The sequence below is a fragment of the Nematolebias whitei genome, chromosome 12 (genome assembly GCF_014905685.2).
Source record: "Nematolebias whitei isolate Nwh7 chromosome 12, NemWhi1, whole genome shotgun sequence".
Taxonomy (NCBI): Eukaryota; Metazoa; Chordata; class Actinopteri; order Cyprinodontiformes; family Rivulidae; genus Nematolebias; species Nematolebias whitei.
The window spans coordinates 26,183,406-26,202,685 of NC_056509.1; the positions used below are offsets into that span (position 1 = coordinate 26,183,406).

The window sequence follows — 19,280 nt, forward strand, 5'->3', positions numbered from 1 at the left end:
CCTCGATGACTCGTCCAGGTCCAGGCACCGTGATGACTCCTCTAGGTTCAGGTGCCACGATGAGTTCTCCAGGTCCAGGCGCTGCGATGACACCTCCAGGTGCTGCCATCACACTTCCAGATCAGAAAATGGAAGCAGGGCATTCCCATTGCCTCAGGATGGTAAGTATTGATCGGATAGCAGTGAGACACTTTGGAAAAATTGTCAACCAGCTACGTAGCCTTGCTGTTGGAGAGAGAACCATTGTAATCAAGAAATGTGTTTTTATTTCAGTGTTTCAGCGAGAAGTCATCAACTTATTGATTGACATCCGCAGTTGCCTACAACATGTACAACCCACCTCTTCAGCTGTGCACATTGAGAGGATGCAGACCATGGAGGATTTTGAGAGAGAGGAGGAGCGCCTCTGTGACTCAGAAACATTTGCTACCCTGGTAGGTTTTACAAGTCTGGAAGAAAGCCTAGCATAACACTGTTACGTTCTAATGGGAGTGTCAGTCAACTGTACCATGGATTTATTCCAACAGGTTCTGCAAATTTCCAGAATTGGTGGAAAGGACACTAAGGACTTCGTCCACAAAGTTCTTGATAGGTATGTATCGACACAAACACACAGCCCTCACAGTTCCTTTATACAAACAGCACAGCGCCCACCCACTATCCATCTGTAAGCCCCTCCATATTATCCTTCATATATTCATATGGATTCATAATTGTAATTGTTCTTCAGGCTCTTCACCAATGCATTGATGGCCAAATTCAATATGAAGGGGAAAGGGAAACGAGGAAAGAAATCCCTGGAAATAACAACGGTTTATAGAGCAATAAAAGGTAAACCCATATTTCCTGTTGACCAATGGGATGATTAGCTCCTACCCATCTTTAAATAACTAGATAACGAGGCCAAAACACGGTATAAAAAGGTTTGGTAGCTCTAGTGCATTTTGCAGCAAATTTTTAACTGATGTGCTCAAATGTGTGTTAGTAAAGCAAACAAAGTGAACATTGTATTGAGACGAGCGTGAAAGTGATTGGCAAAAACAAAAATTCAAAGTTTCCTATCAACATTTGCAGGGATGGTTTTGTATTAATCCAGTAATGGGGGAGGCCCCAGCAACACATTCTTGTGCATTTTTTCAGATTGCCTTTGCATATTACTAATCATTTGTTTTTTGCAAATACAGACGGAATCATGAATGGTGATGCTGCAGCAACAGAAGAGTTTATATGGACGCATGCTGCAGAGCATTTAAAACATGCGCCACAAAGAAGTGGAGGTGGAGGACACAGGCTCACTCAGGACTGACGAACAACTTTTTTTGAGGGGGGGGGAGCAATTACACTTTTTTTTTTTTGTTTATTTGTGGTGAGGGGACTGTAATTTTATATAGCTTTTGTATATTTTGTATACATTTCTCATGTTACTGCCAGTGTTTGTAAGCTACCAGTTCAGCTATGAATCCAAAAAGAGAAGTGAAAATGAAAAGGCACGTTTCTTTTTTTAATTTGATGTTGAGTACAGACCCAAGCAATGTGTGTAATTTTATTTTTGTTTGTGTATATTTTTTGGTTTGCCACCAGTTGATAAGCTTCCAGTTCCACTGTGATTCTTAACATTAAAGCTTTTTTTTTTTTTTAATTTTAGAAGGTTTTTTTAATTAATTTTTTTTTGTTTTACCACCAGTGTTGATAAGCTACTTGTTCTGTTAATCCAATAGAGCATAAGAGAAAATGTTGAGGAGTGATGATGATTTATTTGTAAACCTTAGTCCGTGTGTTTCTCGTGGGTGGAGGACCATGCAGTTGCACCATGGATGGTCAAACATACTGTTTCCCTATCTTTGTTTGCCTCAGCTGCAGGTTTGAACTAGATGCATTATACTTTTCATATGCACAGCATTGAAGCAGCATCCGAAGTGACTAAAATAAGTTAAAATTGGACGTAGAAAAGACGTCTACGTTGACCACATTTGATGTCTGGCGTCACAGTCTGCACCTGCGAGGGACCAAAATTAGACTGGCAGAACAGACTTAAAAAAACATTTAGACGTCTACTTGCGCAGTGGATAATTTAGAACAGGGGCAACAAGAGTTGTACAAGTGGTATGAAAAAGAAGTAGCTGGAGATGCAATTAGAAAACTAATGAGGTTGTAGGTCAATAAGAAGAGAGAACATTTAAAATGTCTAAAAAAAGTGAGTGCAGTTCAGACTGTTGTTTGAGCTGCTCCACACAAAAGATGGTTTTTACTCTGAATATCCTTCACTGACGTAACCTGGGCTCGAACCCGCAGCCTCAGGCTTGCAAGCCAGACCGCCGAGCTACCGCCCCCGTGCAGGAGCGCTGGAAGCGGCTCTCGCAGGTGGGGGATAAGATACAAAGAAGTGGGGGTAAATTAGCAGGTGAAGCTCTTGCAGGAAGCATTTGGTGGCAGCACTTGGCTGCCTCTCAGTGACGCTGAGCTGCAGATCAACACGCCTCTCCTCCAGCCTGCCTCCTCTCACCATCTCATCCAGTCTGTGAGTTTTGCTCTGCAGAAGAAGCTCGGCGCGGTCAGGCAATAAACAAACATCCGCCATGCGCCCTGGAAGGTAACTGTTTTGTTCTTGTTCAGACTCTGGGCTGCAGCTTTGTGGGATTGTGCAGTCACACTGGACAGATGTGGCTCGGTACTGCAGTGTGGGTTTGTTGATGGCTGGAGTGTGCTGCAGAAGTGAGTTTGATGGTGGCTCTGTCCGCCGGGGGGTGGGGATTTGTCTCAGGATGGATAGATGTGGACCTGTCAGATCAGTGGGGATGGGGTCCATTGCATAAGACAAGAAGATGCGAGAGAAATCTGATCCTGCGCACAGATGCTTTAATTTTCTGTTGCTGAGGTGGATTTGTGTCTGAAGAGGCTAGAGGAGCCGGTGCTATTTATAGTTGAAGTGTGGGGGTGCTGAGGATTGCTGTGTCAGATCCTCTCCTCCTTCTGTTCATCACTCCCCTCCTCGTGGTGCCTGCACCTGCAGCATCAAGCCAGGCACAAAAAAAACATTTAAATCTAATTGTCATCACAGCCTTCAGATCTTCTGTGGTCAGTCTTTAACGTTGCCACGTCTGCTGCAGACGTTTTGAGCAGGAATCAAACCTTTAATGCAATTTTCTTCAAAAGTAATGGGTGCACAACAGAGCACCTTACCTGAGGACTTACTGGCAGATTACAAGAAATAAATATATTCCTTCGTTCATCCCCACAGCAGTTTTAATTTCTATGCATGCATGAGATGAGGTCATTGGTTGGATGAACAGACTTTTATGGCAACACAACTCAAAAAAGTTGGGGCAGGACTGAAGCATCCCCAGTCTGTAAACATCTGAGGAGACAGCTGCAGGAGGTTTTGGAGGAGAAGTTTGCCCCGTTTTTCAAAGGAACACCAAATGTTTTAAACTGGTTGGAGGTCTGGACTGCAGGCAGACCAGTTCAGCATGGACTCTTAACATATGAAGCCACACTGTTGTGGTGCAGTATGAGGTTTAGTTGAAATCTGCAAGGCCTTTCCTGAAAAAGACTTTGTCTGCGTGGGACGCAAGGTATTCTAAAACTTGTTTTTACTTTTCTGCTCCGATGGTGCCCTCCCAGATGGTGGAATAGGTTCTAATGCACCACCACACCATCAGCGAGGCAGGCTTTAATGGTGCACTGATTAAACCCTGTCCCAACTTTTTTTGAAAGAAGTTTCACCATCATTAAATGCAATCTTATCTTTTTTTAAAATGGTACAAATTCTTAGCTTAAGGATTTGACTTGTTTACTTTGTTGTAGTGTGTGCAAAATATGCGTTTTTAGATTAACAAATCAGTCAGTTCTGGTTTTGTTTATACATTTACACAACATCCCAACTATTCAGTGTTAATTATTTTTTTATTCATTATTTTTTTGTTTTGTTTTAAATGCTTTAATTTTTTTCATACCATGTAATTGATTGTTCAGTTCAATTCTAAACAAGTCATCTTAGGGGATTGTACAAAATAAGTCCTAATCTTAACAGTTCTGTCAGTTTAATATTAATATTGAAGACTTAACAATCTTTAAAGGAATATATTGTCATCTCCTTTTATGTCAGTTAGAAACACAATCTTTTAGACACTTTGGTCAAACCTTGTCGTGTCTGGTGGATGCAAAACGAAGGATCGATCAATCAATCAATCAATCAATCAATCAATCAATCAATCAGTCAGTCAGCTGTATTTGCACCTGTAGGTAGATTTGATTACAGTAAAGTGACTCGGCTTCATCTTCCTCTCACAAAATGGAACAACAGACCTAGTGTCAAAGTGGTTTTAAATAAATAACCCACCTTTAGGAAACAAGCTCAGATGAAATACCACAATAAAATGGGATCAAACAAGATAACTGACTAAACGCTGATGACGTATTTAAGATGCTGATGTAGGAACAACTCTGGTTTTAAAACCCTTGGTGTAACATTTTGGCACTTGGTATCATCCAGACCTGACAAGTGTGAACCCCCCAGTACAGTGGTACAGTGGATGAGATGTGTCCTTGGAGGTGGAGCCAGAGATCCTCTGTACCAGCCTGCAGGGACTCTGGATCTTCCTGGACCACGTTACTCTGATTCATGCAGTTTTGTTTGTTAAAAGAACCAAAACACCAACAGGGTCAGCAAGGTTGCTGATGTAAAATGCAGACTCGGCAAACTTACTGCAGGAAAACAATCATGAATAAAAATAAAATTAAACATGCTGAACACGAGGAATCCCTAAACGAGTCGAGGAATAAACACAAACTACAAAACAAAGTAAATCCAGGATCATGACCTGTAAACGTTATATAATGTGGTGCTCAACGTATGTGTTGACGATGACTACTACTACCACACACCAAATTTTAAGTTAAAGCCATGATTTTTTTAAGCTCAGTTAACTGTAGCAACCATCAAATATTAGGGTTGATTCACAAAGTTAATCAATCGTAGCTTTACATCCTATGAGCACTTTCTATAGGTTCCAATAAAATCTTTCCGGTGGTTTATGTGATTTTTTTTGCTAACAGACAGAGTTAATTCCAATAGTTAATGGCAAAGTTTAAAAACAGCTCTTGGTGCATAGCGTGAGGATTACTCTTAACTAATACCCCACCAAATTTGAGCTCAATATTTGTAAAATGGACTGAGTTATGATCATTTTGGTGTTTGTTAGGGTCATTTAGCTGTCGTGGCCGTCTTGAATTGGCTATCAGTTGTAGCGGTACATCATCCACCACAGCTAAAGGGCGATAATGAAATATCTCATGAACCACGAAACTCTCAAAGTGACTACTGGGTTACAATACAGCCAGGATTACAAAAACCAGTCAGTGACGAGTCCTAGATCACATCAAGGCAGCAGATTGTGCCAAAAGCTGTTTAACTCAGTTGTCAGCAGGCGACAGTGGAAAGGAATGACTCCCTAGTAACAAGAAGGGACCTCTAGCAGAACCAGGCTCAGGACTGTATGTGCACTAATACCATATTTTTGGGACTAAGGTGCACTTAGTATACGTTAATTTTCTCAAAACTCAACAGTGAGCCTTAAAGTCAGGTGCACCTTATGTGTTCTGGTTGTGCTTACTGACCTCGAAGGGATTTTATGTGGTTATTGTGAATGAGTTGAATAAAGTTTGACTTATCTGACTGTTTTGTTTTGCTTAATGCTCCTTAAAATCCGGTGCGCCTTACTGTATGTATGAAAACAGACCCGTTCATTGATATTGTGCCTTTTAATCCAGTGCGCCTTATAGTCCGAAAAATACGGTATGTGCCATGCTAGACAGTGGATCGTGTTTATGGGCGTCTCCTTCTCTTCATGTTTGTAGTATGTTTGTTTTCATGTATTTACTTGATGCCAAACCAGCAGCCTCTCAGGGGCACAGAGTTAAAGCTGACCATTTTTTACCCTTATGTCAGCAGGCACTGAGACCGGAGAGGGATGCCGATGTCCTTGATTCTCCAGGGCCTCCTCCTCCTGGCTGGGACCTGTCTCCGTCTCTATGGAGCCCCAACCCATCTTCCAAACTTCAACCACATGCAGGAGGGCTCCTGCGAAGGCCACTGTCCCAGCTTGGTCACTACCGCTGTGGTTACTCACACAGAGTCTGTCCTCTTGGATAAAGAACACATTACTGGCTCTGTACTGAATGTAGGTGTAGGAGGAGGGACTGGCCCACATCGAGGACCTGAGGGGATAGATTCGATGATGGAGACTGAAAACGGGGACAGTCTTCATAGAAGATTTGGGCCAAGTGAGGCTGGTGGAGCGGCACTGAGCCACAGGAGGGAGGGAAAACAGATTGAAAGCACCTCAGAGGGGGAAGATGCAGAGACAAACGAGGAGAAACCAGTCGACGGTGAGACTTTGAGTCCTATAGGTGGAAGGGAGCAGGTGGATGATGAGAGGACAAAACTGTCTTTTTCTGATTCAGAGTCTTCACATCCCTACACTCCTCTGTGGACTCAAAAACTGGCCTCTTCCAGTCCCATTCCTTCCTTGATGATCGTCTCTCCTCAGACTTCCATGCCTCTGGCAGTATGGAGACGTGATGGAGTCACGGGTTCCTCCCCTCCAGAACCCATTTTACCTGAAATTGGACCGAACATGATGACCAGAGACGACGGTCTGGAAAGCCTGTGGACTGAGGCAGTGAGACCATCTGGAGGCAAGTCTTAAAAATTAATGATAAAAATTTAACAGTTTCAATTTGTTAGCACTATTGTTTTCATGTATTTATTTATTTACAAATGTTGTTCAATCTGTTTTTTAACCATTCGTACAAAAAAACGATCATCTCAATCAGGAGATGAATGCGATGACTCATATTTTTGTGATTTTTATATTTTTCAACATAATTACCTTTACTCACAAATATTTTCCTCAGAGAAATACATTAAGATCTATTCTACTGCTTCAAAAACACAAATTCCCTTAAAATCAGCAGCAAGCTATTTTTGCTTTTAGCTTTTTTCCTAGCCTTTTTATTGTAGCTTTTAACTGGCCTTTTAGCTGTTAGCTGGATTTTTGCTGCTTGTAGTTTTCTAACTATCCTGTTAAAGGCAACATTTAGCTACTTTTAGTTGCTATTTTTCTTTGTCATATTAGGGATGCACAATAATTGGATTCTTGGCCGATATCCAGTATGTCGATATGTTAAAACTTATTTGGCCGATAATCAATACCAATACCGATATTTTTTCCCCTAGACCTACTTACAGAGACAACATAGTTTTCTCTGCTGTGGAATTAAAATATTACATTATTCTGCATGGTCTTTGTCAGTTTGGCCTGCTACCAAATGCAGATGCCATAAAGGGGGCTGAAAATGATGTAACACTTCAACTTGGATTATGTTTAATGTCAAATTTATTCATGACATTTACTCTCTAACACAATGACGACACTCGAACAGTGCACATTTGTAAGATTTTCACAAATCTAAACTCAACCTGTTCACAAGCGACAAGTGAAAAGCACATAAGTAGTAGTGCATTAATAGATATACTTGACAGTTTCTTAAATTAAAAATTAACTTTTTCGATAATATCGGCCGATACCGATACCATGCCAATAATATCGTGCATCCCTACTTTCACCTTGTTTTTTGATACTTTTAGCTACCCATATGCTTTTTTTTTTTTTTTTTTTTTTTTAACTATTTAACTACTTTTAGCATGCCTTTTCTACCTTTAACCACTGTTTTTTGCTACTTTTGGCTTTTACCTAGCATTTTGTTTCTTTTAGTATTTAGTAATGTTTTTAATATAACAAAATAAAGTTAAGTTGAGAGTTGAGTTGAGGTAAAGTGTTTTTGCTCCTTTTAGCTTGTTCCTTCCTGCTGTTAGTTGGACAGGTGCAGAAAGCGTTTAGTGCAGTCATCTGTCATTGAGCTGATTAACTCTATCATGCTGGATTTCGTGGGGCTTAAGAAGGCTTCATTTATTCATTCGCGGTTCATTTAAAAAATGGTGGAAACAGGAAAATCCAGAGGCAGAGGTTGGCTTTGATGACTGGCACAGAAGGAGCCTGCTTCTCCACGCTCTGTTTTGAACCTCATGGGACCCGTGGTTGTCTAATTACTTTCTATTTCTGACTCGAGTAAAAAGAAAAAAGAGCACGACAGCGAGGCTAGTGGCAGAGTTTGTTCTACAAGCCTCAGAAGAACCCAGTGCGGTTTCTCCATTGCCCAACACACAAATCTCCTTTTTTCACCACCTTTCATGCTCACCCATCCAGGCTACTGTAAGGAACCAGGCAGGTTGTTATTTCATTTAGTTTGTTAGGAGAAAAGGGATCACAGGAGTCCGTCTGAACCAAAACTTTCATGGAGGGATTATTGGTTTGATGAAGCTCGTCCCAAATAGGAAATGAAGTTGACTAAAAGTCTCAGTCCAAAAGGATTTTAGCTAAAAAGATACTGGTCTACATGAGCATTTTCAGGCGACTTTAAATACAAGTAATGCAGTTCCTGGTTAATTTTCCTTAGAGATGGATTTGTCTTTAAATAAATTTAAATTATGTTTCAGTTTCTAAGAAAAAAGTAAAGACTTCATGAGTTTCAGTTTTAGATTGCATTTTGTTATGAATTATGAATAGGCTGGAATATCTGTTGCACATATTTACTTGGTAAATATATTTTATTTCATTTGTTACTCAAGTTATGTGTACAAAATGGCAGGACTATGTTCTTTTTTCTTTAAATTAGAGCCAGTATTTTTGATCAAATATGGAGTTATTAGGATGTCCCTGAATGTCCAAATTACTTTTTAAATTACTATTCGTTTTAGGAAAGAACACCTCCCACAACCTTTAACACCAGAGTTTTAAACTAAACTCATAATGTTAAGAAATGACCAAGTTATAACTGTTTTGGTCCAACAAAAAAAATGGTGATATACGTATGTAACATCACAAAGTCTCGCTCGTGATGTCACTCAGTCTGCTGCCACATCAGGTTTTAGTGGAGCATCAGTAAAGCTAACAGACGTACGTCATCTTTGTGTTTGATTAGCTGTGGTGACCACCTTAAAACAGGTCGACAACCACCATTACTTTCTGGGAGTTTTATTTAAACGCATCCAATGATTCATGGGATATTAATAAATAATCACACACAGACCCATGCAGAAGCATTATCGCCCACAAGTTAAAAAACCCAGGCGGTAATGAAATGCTCCTGCTCACTCCAGCAGACACGGCGGTCCCGCTGCTTCCAGATGACGCCACAGAGGCCACCATGTCGTCAGAGGCTCTTCCTCTCATCTTTGAGCCCTTTGAAGACGTCACAGCGAAGGGACGGGCGGCAGAGGCAACGGCGATCACACGGATGGCAGCAGGCGCTCAGTCTCCAGTTGCCATGGCAACCAGAAGGCTGGGCCAGCTGGTCACAGTGGAGGCTGACAGCGACGGTCCCTCTCAAGGCCCACCTGCCCTTCTACCGGACTGGACTTCACCTTGGCAGACATCGGGCTCCGAGCTCCTGGAGCCAATCGGCTCCTCGGGTCCGCCTGCTTCACAGCGAGGGGCCGAAAGTGAAGCGGAGGACCGGCTGGGGAAAGGTGAGGGGGCCATCAGCCGAAGCATGAGTGAACCACAAAGACAGCTTGATATTTACATGGTATCATAACTTTATGTGCACATGCTTCTTAAGATTTGCCAATATAGCGGTCATGATGTTAAACATGAAGTCTTCAAAGTTCAAACCCAGCTACAGCTACCTCAACGTCAACCATTTTTGGTTGTTTTCGAACATTCTGATTTATGCTGACCTTTTTGGATAACTTTTCAAACACTTTCACTAAAGAGACATTAAAAACAGCTGATGGGACAAGTCAGATCTTTAGACATGGGGTTCTGTAGAAAAATTATAAACAATATCTCATCTGTTTTAGATAAATCTTTGAGTGAACGTTTGGAGACACAAACTGTATTCTGACTGAAATGACGGACTAATTTGTAGTTAATTCTAATCTGAAAGGAAAACAACTCTAATCTGAAACTAAAGGCCTAACGCCTCCTTTAAGAAATGCTCATCACCCGCCATCGTTCATGCCAAATTTAAACTAAAACTAGCTTATGCTGTGAAATGAGACAGCTGCAACCATTTTGATCAAAACTTGAAAAACAAAACAAACAAACAAAAACAATATGCACGATATCACACAATCTCACTTGTGAATGACTCTCAGCTACTACCACATCAAGTTAGAACTCAATATTTTTTTAACTGGCTGAGTTATAGTCATTTCTGTGTTTGCTAATGTTCCTTAGCTGTGGTGGCCATCTTGAATTAGGACGACTCTAAACGTTAACCAGTTGTAGATGTACAACCAACGCCTTACGAGATATTTTGCTAAAATAGACAAAAGAACACAGACAGGGGACTTTTTTTTCTGTAAGTGACACAGAACTGTACAGTTCTTCTAAATACATATTTTTTACTAACCTTTATATCACTGTGGAGCAAGTTTCGTGATTTTCTTTGCAAGTGGAAATACCAGCATCAGCTAGCTGTAGCACTTCCTGTGCAGCCTGGGAAAACTTATTTTTGAAGGAATGTTATAATCTTTCTACTGGAATAACCATCCGTTAACTTTTACCAGCTTTTTCCTTTTCGGGTCACAGGGGTCACTGGTTCCCATGTCCAGCAGTCACTGTGCGAGAGGTGGGGACACCCTGGACAGGTCTCCAGTCCATCACAGGGACACATAGAGACAAACAACCATTCACTCTCTCACTCACACCTAGGGACAATTTAGAGTTACCAATCAGTTTAACATGCATGTTTTTGGTCTGTGGGAGGAAACTGGAGTACCCGGAAAAAACCCGCACATGCACGGAGAGAACATGCAAACTCCACCCAGAAATGCCCCCGGTCAGGATTTGATCCAGTGACCTTCTCGCTGAGAGGCAACCACTCTTATCGACCAATCTACCCCTGTAATCAGTTAATGTGAAGTTGTCAGTGGTGAAAAGTTTTCTGAATTACCTTTTGTATGAACTGCTATAATGGATTTATTTTAGGTTTGGAGTTGTTTCCACTGTTGTTTTTAATCTGCTCATCAGTTTGGTCAAAATTAAACTTTATTTCTCTAAACTGAAGTCGTTCAAAGATCTATGTACAACAGGTAAGATAGCAACTGCTCAAGTTCTTTCCACAGAACCTCCCTTCAAACAACCTGAACTATCCCTTTAATGCTTATCTCATCTGTACTCCATTGTGAACATGTAAATTAATTTTAACATCAGTGACTTTAACGTTTTGTTGTTAAAGCAGTTAGATGTTAAACTCATCCTCTGATAATAGAAGGATCTTTATTTAGTATAATCTTCCACACACAGCTGCTGGGAGGACGTCAAACTTTGAAGAGAACGTGCCCCCGGCTGGCCCCTCCCTCTCATCCCTCCAGCACGCTATGACAACGGTAACCCTGGCAACACATCAGCTCCTCCACAAATCCAGATTAGGGTTGGAGGAGAAGGATTCTGAGGGTATATGTTTTGTTCTTTTAACGCCACATGCAGGTTGTCCCCTAACGAGAAAATAATCTAGATTTATTTGATCCCACTCTTCCATGTTTTCCCTCCACAGAGGAGCAGGATGAGGAAGATGATGAGAACTCTGAGGAGTCCGTGGAAGACGAGAGTAACGAAGACTTGACGGAAACACCCAAAGCGTCCTCGACGCAGCCGCCGTACAGCCTCATCCCTCCACCGCCCGTCTGGGTTCAACGCAACCAGGGGCTGAGTAAGAACGCACAGGAAGGCCTTCACACGTGGCGTGCTGCTCGTTTTAACTCGCGTCTCTTTTCTTCCAGTGCGTAGCTGGTTGGAGCTGATCAGAGAGAAGGTAAGACTGCCCCGTCCTTTAGCGCTTCCCAACCCTGGTCCCTGAGGAACACCACTCTGCATGTTTTAGTTGTTTCTCTGCAACACACCTGATTCAGTGATTTAATTACTTCATCAAGTTGTGCAGAAGCCTGTTAACCACTCATTCATTTAAATCAGGTGTGAAAGGCAGGAAAACTACTAAAACATGCAGGATGGTGTTCCTCAAGGAGTAGAGTTAGGAACCACTGCGTTTGAACATGCTTTCCAAGCCCTAAACGTTGACGCTTCAAATCCCGTTTTTAATCGGCCTTCAACTTTGTCAGGCTGGTTACGTGTCAGGGATGTTGGCCCCTGTGGGCATCGGCATCACGGGGGCCCTGCTGATCGTCGGCGCCCTCTACAGCATCAGGATGATCCACCGCAAAAGGAGGAACAGTTTCAAACACCAGCGGAGGAAGGCCAGACAGCCGGAGGTCAGAAGCTTAATCACTACTTGATTTTTATATATGTTCAGATATATACCCAGTATATACCCAGTGTGGGTCTCAAAATCACAAAGTACAACTTGAAGTGTTTATCTCCTTTGACAGCAACCTGGAGAGCCCGGCACCAGCTGTCAGGATCAGACCATGCTGCTGGCCGACAGCTCCGAGGACGAGTTTTGAGCTCACGTTTGGTTGGCAAGAGAAAAGGCATTGCTACAAATGGGTCTGAGTAGAGAGCTGCACCCAGTTCAGCTTCATTTGCATGAAAAAAGGGGGTGACAGGCTTTAAGGAAGCGGGGCGTCACATCAACAGTTATCCCTCATTTCCCATAATGGCTGTTTTCATCTTCACCAGCTACAGATGATCAAAAGCTCATCTTTTTGTCCAGATACGTGACAGTTTACGTGGCTGACTGAGTGAGGGAGCCCTTCTTACAGAGATGAGCCTTCAGCAGAGTCTGCAGGACCGTCTGCCTCCAGACACCAACACCAGAACCGAGTTGACACCAGGTTCTGACTCACTGGGACAGCTTTGACGCGATGAGCGATGGAAACATCAAGGCAGAAAGGATTTGGCCTTTGGGTTAAATGAAGATGATCAAAACTAATTCACATCTTTCTTATTAGTTTGGATTTATGAGCAAAAATTTTTTTACCCATTACATAAATTTCTCCTACGAGCTTCATCAAAACAAGGGTTTGCAACCTGCAGCTCTAGAGCCACATGCAGCTCCTTGGTCCCTCTGCAGTGGCTCTTCCCAGCTTTGACCAAAACTGACATAAAACTGAATTTTATTGGCTACAAACAACAAAAAAGTATTAGTTTTAGCTGTTTTCCTGTCATTTCTTTTGCAAATACTTTAAGATTTTGCTTTATTTCTATTTATTTCCCCACAATTAATAAAATCACAGACGTCTACATAGTTTTTTTTTAATATTAAAAAAACTACCCCCCCCCCCCCACACACACACACACACACACACACACACGAATCTGGTCTTTTTATTTGTTTCAACTTGTAAAAATGTCAATAAATGTTAGAAATCATTAGATATTTTTATCTTTATAATGTCACCCCTACTGGCCCCAAAAGTCTCCTCCAACAAACTTAAAGTGGCCCATGGGCCACCAGTTGATAATCACGGTTGTAGCAGGTTGTTGCGGCTCTGGACACATTTAATTTAGTGAATGAAGGTGTAAAAATGGCTCTTTTGATTATAAAGGTTGCAGACCCCTGATCTAAACAGACTATTGAATTCAGCTGGATTAAAAAAGACTCATTGGTCCACAAATATTTATGAAAATGTATACATTTCTCATGACAGACTTTTAAAGATCTTGTGCATTATTTAGGATCTCATGCGAGGAGTTAATTCAGGCCACAAGTGTCTGTTAGTACAAAGACGTGATAAGAAATGGCAGCTAGAAAGCAATAAAAAGATCTTTGTTTTTGGACCAACACTGCCACTGAATCTTTCCTAGAACCCAAAATTTGACCGTAAAATAAAAAGATGACTGAAAATCTTTAAGACGTATAAAATATCCCCACTTACATGGCTGCCGTGATAAAATATTCTTTAAAATGTCTTGCTGGGAAAGAGCATAACGTTGGGTCTGTCAAGGTATAGCCCCTCTCAGTGCATCTGTTCTTGCACTCACTACAAACTCCTTGATTTTACAAGAGGATATATAATTAGTTTAAAATATATATTTAAATAAGTTTGTAATATATATTGCTGTTTGTGTAAATAGTTTTATTTATTACCGACATGACAGTTGTGTGAGAATCCCAGTTTGGAGGGAAAGATCCTCACCGTCTGGCAGTTTGAGCCAAAACAAGCCGGGTGTCCTCAGACACAGTAGAAATAAAAACTCTTGATGTGTACAGGACCACCCGTGGTTACACCACATGTTGTAAAAACTGCTTCATGTATAATCAGGTGTATTGTTTTTCCATGACGTGACTTGTCCATTTTCTTTTATAGTAAATTATTTTCTTAAGTTAAAAATAAAAACAGTACCGATACATTTTTAGTAACATTTTAATTCTGGTGAATGTTCAGCATGGAGGAACTGAATCATTGTGACATTTTGATGCATTTTCTTAATGCCCTTAGCTGAACACTGTTTTTTTTTTTTTTTAACTAAGCTTCATATATTAAAGCATTTTATTGAGCTAATTAAAATATTTTATCTTCTTTTGGGTACTCCTGCCTCCACTCCTATAAATCACTCGGTGTTCATCCCTCTTTTGGAAATCGGTGTTGACTAGTCATTTCCATTCTCTTGGTGAAATCCACCACCATCTGTCCTTCCTGGTTTCTTTCCTGGACACCAAGCCTACCCATCACTTAACAAAGTCCGTGCTCAATAATCCAGGAATATAATCCAACAGTTTTCAGTCAGGTCATCTGGACAGTTTCTTTTTTTGTGTGCTGAAACGTTTTGCCTTCGATCCGGAAGGCTTCATCAGTCAAAGAAACACACAACAAAACTGATTCTTCCCACAACAGCTTACTCCAAAGTGGAACAAACCAGTTATGTTGGTGCTAAGATGGTCTCTTTGTCACGCCCCCCTCCTCCATTGCCGGCCCTCTTCCTTGTTGACAGTCGTGTCAAACTACTCATCACTTCCATTCAGGTCTGCTCTGATCACCTCTCTCCTCCCTATGAATACTCTATCACTTCATTCAGATCCTTCCAAAAATGTATCTTCCTCCTCCATCACATCCAACCTGTGGAGCATAACCACTGACTATGTTCAGCATAAGAAATTCTACTTCTTCCTTCAGACACATCACCCTATCAGACACTCTTTTCACCTCTACTACATTCTTTGCCAACTCCTCTTTCAGGACCACCTCCACTCCCTTTCTTTTTCTACCCACACCATGGTAATAGTTTAAATCCTGCTCCAATGTTGCCCCACAACTTGGTCTCTTGGACACATAAAACATCTACCTTCCTTCTCAGCATCATGCCAGCCAGCTCTACCTTTGCCTGTCATTGTCCCCACATTAAGAGTTGCAACCCTCAGTCCTATACTCTTCACTTTTCTCTTCTCCCTCTGTCTCCTGACACGTTTTTCTCCTGGTAGTCTTTGAGGAACAGTAGCACAATTTCCGACGGCACGATTTGTCAACAAAAGTGGTTCAGTATGGTGTCGCTTTGATGATTTAAAATGTTTTAGGATTACTTTTAATTAGATTTTGAAGTGATAGTTCGGTTTGTTTTTAGTGGGTTTCTGTTGAAAGCTACACAGTCTTACCTGTTGTTTGGAGAAATTAATTTAATTCCAACTGATGAGCTACTAGTGGTGGACAGTGATTTCTTTTAAATACGCAAATTCTCGTAGAAATGAGGTTTGAAGAATTAAACACAACAGAGCACGAGCATTGCCATGTTGATCCACAACAGCTGTGCATGTTTCTGCTTCATTAGAGTGGTTTTCAGCTGCAGGACTTGGTAAAGTAACATTTAATTGTCTCATGTGGACAGGGACATTTTTAAGTAAAAATGTGAAACAGGCAACGAACGGGTCTGTCATTAGGCAGCAGCCATGATTAGCATTCGTTAAAATGCTTTCTTTGTTTTTTAAACAGCCGAGTGTGTTCTGCACATGAGTGGAGTCAAGCTAATGTCTTAAAACCACAATCTTTAAAGTTTTAACTACTCATGCAAATGCCATTTTATTTTTATTGCAGTCAATTTAGACTCCCAGTTATGCCAACAGAAATATATTTTTGCTGAAACTATCCCGGGTGTTTGTGTGAGCAAATAAACATAACTGTGTGAATATCGTGAAAATTAAAAATGTTTAAAATATGGATGTTTATTAACGATAAGCACTTGCTTGAACATGAATAAAATCTGAGATTAAAGCTGTTTTGAAATGGCAGCACAGGCCAAAATTAATCCAGTTTCTTTACAATGAGACTGTTTAAGGAGCCATCTATACCAGGTAAGATATTTATTGTTCAGAATATTTCCACAAGGCACCACTTCAAAAGATTTTAACTAAAAACTTGAATTTATCCTGATATAAACACGACGCTTGGTTTAAATGTGAAACTAATGCAAATATTGACTGAAAGCAACGAGAAGCAACTAAACGTCACCAACTGATAAAATCATGTGAAATAAATAAAAAATATATATTTTTGGAAACTTGCACCTTTTGTAATTTCCATCTGCATTCTGGACAGTGAGTTCAGAAGTTTGTTAAACGGTCTACTTTTGTGCACAAATAAAATAGCTAAATACGATAAATAAAAAGTTTGTTAAATAAAAATAGTCTAAATTTGATCCTTATATACAATTAGGCAAACTAAAAGGTTAAATACAACAAATATATATATTTTCTGTTGGGGCAAAGAGAAGCAATAAGTGCAAATTATTTACTTGTGGCTAATGATGTGACAACAAATCTTTTTTATATTCCCTTCACCTTCCCCCACACTGTTCAACATGTTTATTGTACAGATGTCTGTTAATTTGCAATAATACTGTTTTAATGTGTGTGATGTAAAACAGATCTTGGCTTCTCCCTGTAAATACAAAAAATATCATCAAATTAACAGATTCTCTTGATGTCTGTGATTAAAAAAAACAACTGCAGACAGCAGACAACACAGTTTTACAGCATTAAAAAAAATTCAAATAATTTATTTCTGTGTTCTGTTTTCCATATTAAATAAACTATTTTGGACATTTCCCGATCAAAAATAAAAACAAATCAAAGCGGGGAGGCGGGGCATGGAAGAGGAACAGACATGCAAAATGTACTTTTTTATTTTTGCACTCCCCTCGTTTGCCGTGGAGGCGGCGCTGGACGCCCCGTCGTGTTGTTTGAGGTGTTTTGTGACAGCACGGCTGCCAACAAGAAGACGTGCAGCCTTTCCTGCAGGGTCAGAGTCAGAACTGTGGGACGGCAGCTGACCCGTGAGCTCAGCAAAAACGCAGCCCGTCTCCACGGCGACGAAATCAAACCGCTGACATCACAGGACGCCAAGCAGACTGCAGAGGAAGCCGATGGCTACAAACCATAGGGATGTTGAAGCCCTTCAGACTGATCATGGTTTTTAACGTGAGGCTGGCTGTAATGCCCGTAAACGTCATGAAACTGACACGTTTTGCAGGATTCAGACAAAACGACACAAATCTAAATAACTGCATGATGGTTAGTTTGGAAGAATGACATGAGGCAGATAAAACATCTCCCATCTTCTAAGAAGTTAAAAAAAAAAAAGGGTAGTCAGGAGAAATGTGTCCATCACAGAAAGTGAAGTTTAAAGAATGGAACCAAAGATCCGACGAGCAGCAGAGGGCAGGGAGTTTAGATTGTTTTCGCCGCGTCTCACCGCACATCTGGATGGCTGGAGCAGGAATTCAAACATCTGATAAACCAACTCAAGTTGGCCTGAACCCAACAAATAATGAAAAACACTCTTTATAACAACAAAAAAAAGTAAAATAATCTGAGCTGTTGCTCCGAACACTCACAGGGTGGAACCTGAACAAAAGCTTGTAGTGTCACTCAGACGGCCTCGCTCCTTGCTCTGCTGGGAACCAGATTTCTGACCGTGCTGCACGCTTTCGTCTTAAAACGGTCGACGACAACAACGTCCAACTGCAGAGACTGAGGCATAAAAACGAGGCGAAATTTTGTCTACTTTTCTTGCCTGTGACACATTAGATCATCTGAAGTGGGGTTCTGTGGAAAAGTTAAGAAAAGCGAACGTCTTACCTGCCGACACTGACGAGCTAACAGCTAACCAAGTCTTTTGAGTTGACATGCGTCTTTTTATAACAATCTTATAGTGTTTCATCCAAAGTTATTTTATAAACCTTTACACGGTCCTCTTGTTTCACATTAGTCGTTATGACTAAATGGTTTTGTCGCGAGCACAAAAAGCAGCTGCAGCCTCAGACACCTTTAGCAGGAATATTACATTTCTGCAGGAATAACCATATCACGTTAACCTGACGGACGTGTTAACGTTTATAAAACAGTGTTCGCAGGAGCATTTTGAGATTGGACGCGTTTTAATCCACTCGTCTTGGGACCACCTGCCTCATCAGAAATCAACTATTTCTCCAAACTCAGCTCAGACAGGTAAGATAGTTGTTCATAACCTGAACGCAGAACCACACTTCCAACAGATCTGAACGATCCCTTCGGCCACGCCCATCCTCCTCAGCTGTCTGCTTTTGTTCATTTAGCAGCCGAACCCCGTTGTCCCTCACAGGCCAAAACTAAAAGGCCCCAGTCGGGACTTTATGACGATCAGCTCCACAGCGCCGTCCAAAACAAGCAAACATTCACTCACACACAGAAGAGGTGCATCTGATCTTGTTCATTTTAGTTAAAATTATTTAAAATTAAAAAAAAAAAAAAAACACCTGAAAGGCAGCTGAAGCTAAATTTCTTGTCCAATTAATGTGTACACCCAGGCACGACTGCAACCTGGGTGGAGATCTCAACACGTTAGAGAGGAGGGGGGGTTTGGGCACCACTGCAGATGAATAAGACAAAAAAACATAAAAAATCCATACAAACTGAGAGCAAACAAAAGAATAAAATACAATCTGCTAAAAAGTTATTGTCTAGTTTCCTCTCTCAGGTAAACACAGCAAACAGGAATCCAGCATTGTGTAACTTTGCCTCGCGTGTCACCCGTCCGTGGGCAGATGGCTGTGGGTCATGGATCGAGTGGCACTTTGATAAATCCGACTCTTCGTGTCATCAGTAAACAAGACACAAGCAGGTTTTCGGACACACCATCATTGGCAAGAGTCTCTTAGAAAGACAATACTTTTTTTTTTTTAATGATTCGGCAGAGGCTGGCAGTGCGTTGGAGGAAAAACTGAATAACCACACCCTGACAGGGACAGATGAGAAGACACCAAAGTGAAAAGGGGGGGGGGGGGGGG

The 19,280-nt window shown here is 41.1% G+C and overlaps 1 protein-coding gene across 1 annotated transcript in view; it reads right to left on the reverse strand.

The window, feature by feature from the left end:
* Nucleotides 1-1,922: 1,922 nt before the first annotated feature.
* The window catches only part of naa30 (N-alpha-acetyltransferase 30, NatC catalytic subunit), a 22,798-nt gene continuing 5,440 nt past the window's right edge, over nucleotides 1,923-19,280 (reverse strand). Inside the window, exon 4 of the mRNA XM_037685772.1 lies at nucleotides 1,923-3,004. Coding sequence (XP_037541700.1) covers nucleotides 2,978-3,004 — 27 coding nt within the window. The 3' untranslated portion in view covers nucleotides 1,923-2,977. The remainder of the gene's footprint in view (nucleotides 3,005-19,280) is intronic.